Source organism: Xenopus tropicalis, chromosome 4 (assembly GCF_000004195.4).
Source record: "Xenopus tropicalis strain Nigerian chromosome 4, UCB_Xtro_10.0, whole genome shotgun sequence".
Taxonomy (NCBI): domain Eukaryota; kingdom Metazoa; phylum Chordata; class Amphibia; order Anura; family Pipidae; genus Xenopus; species Xenopus tropicalis.
In genome coordinates this window covers 124,664,491-124,673,385 of record NC_030680.2, presented here as the reverse complement: position 1 = coordinate 124,673,385, position 8,895 = coordinate 124,664,491, and the positions used below count along the sequence as shown (strand labels likewise).

Below are 8,895 nucleotides of genomic sequence, written 5' to 3'. Positions count from 1 at the left end.
AAGGATGGGAGATTGAAAGTATAGAGAATCTGACACAGCTCTTAGGTAGCTTTTTCCATGGGTTGGTGCCGGCCCAAGGAAAAGCTTTGCAATCTATTTCACTGGGGTGCCTAACATTTTGGCACCCCACAATTTCTGACACACAGGGGCAAGCAGGGCAGTTATCACCAGAGGATACAGCACAAGAGATTGCACATCTGCTTTGCAGAGCAGAGAAACTTTTGCTGGACCAAATTCTGTAACAATTTGCAAGCAAGCTTGAGTGAAATATACCATTTCCCTGCTGGTCATCAATATATCCTTGTTATCAAACACAGTACACTGAATATTTATTTAGTAAGAAATATATACAGAAGAACCAGGATACAATTATATACCAGAGAAGGCAATTACTTTAAAGAAAGAATATAATAGTTGCAGCATTTGAACAGAATATTCCAAAGAAATGTACAGTAACTGGGGAAATTTTAAAGACTGGGAGAGTTCCATAAGGTAAAATACCTACAACTGGGTGTCCCTCAGTGCAAAAGCATGTTGATATTTTTTGTCGGATTGGATTCATTATTTTGTGATCCATTTTTACTTTACAGTTGCTTAAATTACAGTCAGTTTACTTCAAGAGAGGTGTTTAGGAAAGCAAAAGATCTATTTACAGGGAGCAGAATAATTACAATTTAATCTGAATCTTCATCCTCATTATGCTCATCTTCTCCTTCAATTTCTTTGTCACTTCCTTCATTCTCTTCCTCCTGCAGAAAGAAGAAGAGTGTTTTGGTGAGATTGAGAAATGAACCAGACTGAATTGCCCATACTGCTACCTTTATTTGATTTATAAACTGGTGTTGCTAATGACACAACTGTTATAATATTTAGTATTATGGTTTCTTTGGGTCATGTGAACTACAAGACTTTTTCTGGGAATCTGCCTGTCTGTGGAAAACTCTTCCTTGACCCATCAAACTCTCCCCTTATTTCCAAACGCTCCCTAAAGACCCATCTGTTTAGGGAAACATATTCAATGTATCTAAACTGATCAGATATTTATATTTGTATCATAAATCATCAGTTTTCATATTCCTTTTGTTTCAAATGTACCCTTTACCCCTTTAGAATGTAAGCTCTTGCAAGCAGGGCCCTATGATCCTATTGTTACTCTGTATACCCTTGTTTCTTAAATTATTGTAAGATCCCTGTTTGTTTAATGTAGAATTTAATGTAAAACATTGTGTAATTTGCTGGACCTATATAAATAAATGATGATGAAATAACCAAGTATAACATACCTCCTCTGTCTCCTCTATTTCTGGTGGGAGCTGGGATTCTTGTTCCTCCTCACCTTCACTATCTTGGGAGACCTGAGACAGAATCTCCTCCCCCTAATGCAAGAAAGGAGACAATCAAAGAGCTGGCTAATGAACATGGCTAATGAACATGCAGAGTCAGAGACAACTTATTGTAAGGCTAGTGGCACATGATCTGCTGCCTACCACCCAGACTTTAGTATGCACTGAAAAGCATGGCATCCACCTGTCAGTTCAAACTAGGGGCTGATTTAAGAGAAAAAACACAAAGGCATGCATTTTAGCTGCTCAAATCTGCCCAGTGTATGCTCTTACAGACAGATGGTGTGTGCACCATTCTTTGATAGCATAGTATACCTGCAAGTCCCTGTTTTTGAGATTTCCTAGCCAGAAAGCATCCTGGCAGTTGTTTAGGACAAGCATTGCCTTTACTCTATACACAAACAACTCCAATGTTTTCTTCAGCAGAGGTACGTGGTTGGTTAGCGCAGTGTCTTGGTGGATCTAAAATAATAGCAAAGGTAATGTTGTTATCATATTACTGTACACTGAAGTTTTTTAAAAATATATTTGAAGCATTTTATTTTGAATCTTACCTTGGAGTGGCCACACATATGGTGAAGCTGCCTTGTGCTAAGCTGCAATGTTTTCAGTAAGCTTTGTACATCTTCCTATTAAGATATGGGGATGACAAAAAAAACTGAGAAAATCATGGTGCGATCATTGATAAGACACAGTCCTACCCATATCTTAAATTTTAATGCAGAAAAATTATTATTCTGTTTATCCGCATACTTCCTATGCAAATGTATTCAGCCTGAATATATTTTGTGCAGTCTTTTTTCCTCCACTTAAAATGACTCTATTATGTCAGGCACTAGCATGGTCTTTGCAAGTGCACTTATGCCTATGCCACGCAAGGGCCAACTTTTGGCATATTTGATTGATGAGGTTTTATACCCTATCCTTTGGCCATATATTGACAGTTATATTGCACTACCTAGATGGATTTGTCACCAGAAAATGTGTTTATTTTATTACATACATATAGATTTAAGGATCTGTGGGCACGTGAAATACATTATGACACAGAGAGCTTATTCTCACCCGGTGTTTCTTGAAGCAGCAGTCTAAGAGGGGCATTCCAAGTTTCAGGAAAGTTTCAACAAACATGCGACCATACTGCAAGATTAAAAAAAAAATGCAATACAAAAATCTCCAAACAATAAGATGGGGTTTCATGCAATGGCAGGTGCACCTCCATACTAAACAGCTGAGGCCGTATAGACTGATACAAAAAACTTGTTCAAGACACAGGAAAAAGTAAAAGGCGACTCATCAGACCCTATTAGTCTCGCCCACTACTTCCATGGCCATTTAGTGTTTGTTATCCCACATAATGCATTGATGCACACTTGTCTGGGTAAAAAGTATGCATCATTGCATTATGTGGCATCAACCAAAATCCCTGGAATCACAAATGTTGAAGATTCCTTCCGATGGTTTTTCACTGCAGAGTCATGGGTTAGGGACCCAGTTGTTAAAATATATTTAATAAATTAAAAAACCCTTAAACTCTGTCCTTGGACAAATATTTGCTTATTTATCAGGAAAAAGATCTGTTCACTGCTTTGCAATAATAACTTACTCTTATTCTTTTCCATATTATCATATTCCTAGCCCCTGTGGATAACTAAGTGAGCTAAATTTCTTACCTTTAAGCAGATACTCAGTACAGGTCTGCTATCAAACACCTGGAATGACAAAAACCATATCACCAAATGTACAGTAAAAGGCTACTGCTGGCCTGAGTGTGCAGTACAGTAACATTTGTGTTATTCTCTGCATGAAACAACTCTTATACGAAACCAACCTTAACCAAGTTAACAAGGATGTGAAAATCTCTGACAGCCAGATTCCAGCGTAGAAGTTGCTCAGTCTGCTCCTATGATAACACAATGAAATGCAATATGGCATTTAAATTGTTTTTTTTTTATTGGCTGATCACTACAGAATTGCCCAGTTAAAAGTCACCATGTCTGTTGGCCTCCTGGGTAGGTAAGAAACATTCAACTGACCCATGTTGTGCTAGTGTTTATATAGCAGACCTCTAGGTGCTAGTGTCTTTATGGCAGACCCCTAGGTGCTAGTGTCTATATAGCAGACCACTAGGTGCTAGTGTTTATATAACAGACCCCTAGGTGCTAGTGTCAATATAGCAGACCCCAAGATGTTAGTGTCTATATAGCAGACCCCTAGGTGATAGTGCCTATATAGCAGACCCCTAGGTGCTAGAGACAATATAGCAGACCCCTAGGTGCTAGAGCCAATATAGCAGACCCCTAAGTGCTAGTGTCTATACATGAGACTCCAAGGTGCTAGTGTTTATATAACCTTAAGGTGCTAATGAACTCTAACCATAAAATTGTGTTCTAGTGCTTTACATCATTATATTCCAGCATTTAATTTTACACTAACAAAGTTCTATACTCACCTACTTTAACAACATGACTGACATTGTATTACATTTATTTATTGCAGTTCTACCTTGCTTAGATCAATCAATACCTGAAGAGTTTCAGCTTTCTTGCCACTGGGTATGCACTTCACACACTTCTCCAGTTTGTCCATCATTACCCGGAAAAACACTATAAAAGTTTGCCTGACAAGAGTAGACACCAGAAATGATTTTCTTACAAACTATCTTATAACAAATAGAAAGCAGAGAGGAAGGTAAATGGTTAATATAGCCAGAGAAGATACAATTTTAAGGTGTGCAAAATATTGCCTAAAACCAAATAAAAAGTGATGTCGAATAAACCACGCATTTATAAAATTCCACTGTAGTCATTGTGAATGCAGTGCATGATGGTAACAGTCCATCGCAAACAGCTAAAGAGGTTCAAACAGCGTCTCAGAATGAGTGATTCTGAACTTTTTGTTACATGCAGACCTATAAACTGATTGATCAGGTGTCAAAATGCCCAGAATTTCACTATATGCCACTGAGTCAGCGGTCCTTTGTTCTCACAAAAGAAATACGTTTAAGCATGTAATCTTTGAATGTATGGATATGCTACAGTTTATGTATAGGGTTGGTCATTTTACCTGGTGAGTGTAGGGTAAGAAGATGAGCCAGCATCCTTAGCTGCATTAACAAGCTCTGGAACCCCAACTCCAGCTATTTCTTCAACAGCTTTAAGGACATCATCAGTGTTTTCAAGGTAAATACTAAAACAAGAAGTTGAAAAAGTTGATTAAAAAATGTAAAGAATAGCAACCATTCGAGTAAGGGCACAGCTGATTTATTTTTATCAAGAACAACGAATGCTACAAATGAATGTAGGGTTGTGCATATGGACCAAAAAGCACTAATGGCATAGATTAGTTTATCCCAAGAACCCTAATGAAAAGCTGGGAAAAGATTGAAGAGCCCTGCAAACATTCTTACCACAAAAGACTCTGTAGATTCTCATGGTAACGGGTACCTTTCTCCCGTTCACCGCTGGGTTGGATCCATGGCTGGCAAAGAAACTGTTTTGCCATTGACGCTGTTTCATTAAGTATAAAATAAAATAGACAAATCAATGAAGCCTGCACAAGAGGACTACAATATAATTATACTACATTAGAGAAGAACGCCATAGAATAAAAATACGGTTAATACCGATCTGCTCCCGATAATGAAGAACATTTGCTTTCTCTGCAATAACAATAAGCAGCTGAGTGAGGCACAGAGCAGACGAACAGGTAGGCACACTGCTGTGCAGGTTCTTTAAGTAGTTGAAACTCTGCCTGAAAGGAAATAAGATACATGGCACGTAACAAACATTTGGCACCCCCAGTGATTGTACCCTCCCTTCTCCTTTAATGAAGCCAACATCTAATTGGCTGCTGTGGCATTCCGGGCCAGGGGAAATCTTTGCATACATTTGTGAAAATGAACAGTTTATTCTGCAAATGTAGAACATCTATGTAGAATGTCCCCTCTGAATGTACAGTGGTGTGAAAAACTATTTGCCCCCTTGCTGATTTCTTATTCTTTTGCATGTTTGTCACACAAAATGTTTCTGATCATCAAACACATTTAACTATTAGTCAAAGATAACACAAGTAAACACAAAATGCAGTTTTTATTATTTAGGGAGAAAAAAAATCCAAACCTACATGGCCCTGTGTGAAAAAGTAATTGCCCCCTGAACCTAATAACTGGTTGGGCCACCCTTAGCAGCAATAACTGCAATCAAGCATTTGCGATAACTTGCAACGAGTCTTTTACAGCGCTCTGGAGGAATTTTGGCCCACTCATCTTTGCAGAATTGTTGTAATTCAGCTTTATTTGAGGGTTTTCTAGCATGAACCGCCTTTTTAAGGTCATGCCACAACATCTCAATAGGATTCAGGTCAGGACTTTGACTAGGCCACTCCAAAGTCTTCATTTTGTTTTTCTTCAGCCATTCAGAGGTGGATTTGCTGGTGTGTTTTGGGTCATTGTCCTGCTGCAGCACCCAAGATCGCTTCAGCTTGAGTTGACGAACAGATGGCCGGACATTCTCCTTCAGGATTTTTTGGTAGACAGTAGAATTCATGGTTCCGTCTATCACAGCAAGCCTTCCAGGTCCTGAAGCAGCAAAACAACCCCAGACCAACACACTACCACCACCATATTTTACTGTTGGTATGATGTTCTTTTTCTGAAATGCTGTGTTACTTTTACGCCTGATGTCAGGGACACGCACCTTCCAAAAAGTTCAACTTTTGTCTCGTCGGTCCACAAGGTATTTTCCCAAAAGTCTTGGCAATCATTGAGATGTTTTTTAGCAAAATTGAGACGAGCCATAATATTCTTTTTGCTTAAAAGTGGTTTGCGCCTTGGAAATCTGCCATGCAGGCCGTTTTTGCCCAGTCTCTTTCTTATGGTGGAGTCGTGAACACTGACCTTAATTGAGGCAAGTGAGGCCTGCAGTTCTTTAGATGTTGTCCTGGGGTCTTTTGTGGCCTCTCGGATGAGTTGTCTCTGGGCTCTTGGGGTAATTTTGGTTGGCCGGCCACTCCTGGGAAGGTTCACCACTGTTCCATGTTTTTGCCATTTGTGGATAATGGCTCTCACTGTGGTTCGCTGGAGTCCCAAAGCTTTAGAAATGGCTTTATAACCTTTACCAGACTGATAGATCTCAATTACTCATTTGTTCCTGAATTTCTTTGGATCTTGGCATGATGTCTAGCTTTTGAGGTGCTTTTGGTCTACTTCTCTGTGTCAGGTAGCTCCTATTTAAGTGATTTCTTGATTGAAACAGGTGTGGCAGTAATCAGGCCTGGGGGTGACTACAGAAATTGATATTGAAATTGAAAATTGAAATTGATAAACCACAGTTAAGTTATTTTTTTAACAAGGGGGGCAATCACTTTTTCACACAGGGCCATGTAGATTTGGAGTTTTTTTTCTCCCTTAATAACGTAAACCTTCATTTAAAAACTGCATTTTGTGTTCAATTATGTTATCTTTGACTAATAGTTAACGGTTTTTGATGAGCAGAAACATTTATGTGTGACAAACATGCAAAAGAATAAGAAATCAGGAAGGGGGCAAATAGTTTTTCACACCACTGTATTTTCCATTTCTCTACATAGGTAAGTGTAGTTAGCTAAGCACTGAATACAAAGCTGTAACTATCTCATTTGTACCTGACAAGTTCATCAAGGGCAGGTTCGGCTTCAGTCTCTTTCAGTCTGCCTGCCAAGGCAATAAGTGCAGACTTCAGTAATTTCCTGTTTTCATGCTGGGAAAATCCACTCCTGAGGAACAAAAAATTTTGTTTCTGTTAATAAACAACTAATTATTTTGGACAGAATATACCCAAATGATTGTTATTGCCTTGAGGTGGCCATACAAGGGCAGATTTAAGCTGCTGATTCAAGTCCCTAGGACAATTCAACAGCTTATCTGCCTGTGTATGGGGACCCCCGAGAGCCCTACCCGACTGATATCTGAGTGAATATCAGCCAGATGTTGATCAGGCAGGCTTGATTCTTCTATCAGATCAAGGACCGCATTGGCTCACTGATGTGGTCCTCGCTCCGACGGCTCCTATACCCATTGCTGTAGTTCGACCATATGGCTCTCTAACCAACTTTACTTAAAACAAAGGGCAGATTTAGTCAAAATCTATACTGATCAAATCCATGTTCCCGAAGTCCTTTCTAGGTTGATCATTTAAAACAAAATGATATGAGTTTATTTGGCATTTTTATTAGCGGTAATAGATTCTAATGATTATTAGCAGTGATTCAATCCAGTAATTATCAGAGTGAACAGGACTGATTGTTCTAGTTTTGACAGTTGGGGCAGATTTATTAATCACTGCTATAAAACAGCAATTCATGTTTTTTTTCTCATATTTGTCTTTGTTGCCTGAATATCTATTAACTGTTATGCTTCTTTCTTTACATCAACTTCTTCATGCCATTCTTCTCTTCCATATCACCCACTGCCCAGTCACAATTACAAAGTCCCTTTATTACATTATTATATATAATCATTTAGCACAATTCTTTACTAATTAGTTAGGGTTAGTTCATCTTAAATTTAGCTTTTAGTATGTTATAGAATGAATAGTCAATTCTAAGCAATTTGTCACTTGGTTTTAATTATTAATCTCTTTCCAACTTTCAAATAAGGGTCACTGACCCCGGCAGCCAATACACTATTGCTACCTGAGTCTACAATTTTATTGTTACTTTTTATTACTGATTTTTCTATTCAGGCCCTTTCCTATATATATCCCAGACTCTCATTCAAACCAGTGCCTAGTTGCTAAGGTAATTTGAACCTTAGCCACCAGTTAACAGCTAAAATTCCAAACTGGAAAGTTGCTGAACAAAAAGTGAAGTAATTAAAAAAAACACAAAAATAATAAATGAAAACCAGCTGCAAATTGTCTTGAAATATTACTCTCTACATCAGTGCTGTCCAACTTCTGTGGTACAGAGGGCCTGAATTTTTTCATGTTATCACAAGAGCTTTTAAGACCATACCCACATTAATGGAGGTAGCGCAGCAAAAACCCAAATGATTGGTGCTCACTGTAGGAATATCACCCTTCATTCATATGTGAAAGAATTATATTATGTCATATTAAGACACACCCTTAAATCCATATGCCGCCTCCTCCCCTGTGCATAGCCCACAACCCCCAGCATATAATCACACACCTTAGGGACCATATAACTATTTCCCAGAACAAACCCCTGCCAGGTTCACTTCCCACAGGCAGCATAAGGCAGGCATAGAATGACACACACAGGCAGCATAAGGCAGGCATAGAATGACACACACAGGCAGCATAGGGCAGCCAGAGTATGGCACACACAGGCAGCATAGGGCAGCCAGAGTATGGCACATACAGGCAGCATAGGGCAGCCAGAGTATGGCACACACAGGCAGCATAGGGCAGGCAGAGTATGGCACACACAGGCAGCATAGGGCAGCCAGAGTATGGCACACACAGGCAGCATAGGGCAGCCAGAGTATGGCACATACAGGCAGCATAGGGCAGCCAGAGTATGGCACACACAGGCAGCATAGGGCAGGCAG

General features: G+C 39.3%; 1 protein-coding gene across 3 annotated transcripts in view; it reads right to left on the bottom strand.

Annotated features, from left to right (window-relative positions):
• Window positions 1–307: 307 nt before the first annotated feature.
• The window catches only part of fancd2 (FA complementation group D2), a 41,526-nt gene continuing 32,938 nt past the window's right edge, over window positions 308–8,895 (bottom strand). For all 3 annotated transcript variants that reach the window (XM_031901108.1, XM_002934231.5, XM_031901107.1), the window contains exons 33-44: window positions 6,987–7,097; window positions 4,969–5,096; window positions 4,753–4,852; window positions 4,410–4,532; window positions 3,870–3,963; window positions 3,175–3,246; window positions 3,017–3,055; window positions 2,409–2,483; window positions 1,898–1,972; window positions 1,659–1,805; window positions 1,284–1,376; window positions 308–749 (exon numbers count right to left, since the gene is read on the bottom strand). In XM_031901108.1, the coding sequence (XP_031756968.1) occupies window positions 675–749; window positions 1,284–1,376; window positions 1,659–1,805; window positions 1,898–1,972; window positions 2,409–2,483; window positions 3,017–3,055; window positions 3,175–3,246; window positions 3,870–3,963; window positions 4,410–4,532; window positions 4,753–4,852; window positions 4,969–5,096; window positions 6,987–7,097 (1,132 nt within the window). In that variant the 3' untranslated portion in view covers window positions 308–674. The remainder of the gene's footprint in view (window positions 750–1,283; window positions 1,377–1,658; window positions 1,806–1,897; window positions 1,973–2,408; window positions 2,484–3,016; window positions 3,056–3,174; window positions 3,247–3,869; window positions 3,964–4,409; window positions 4,533–4,752; window positions 4,853–4,968; window positions 5,097–6,986; window positions 7,098–8,895) is intronic.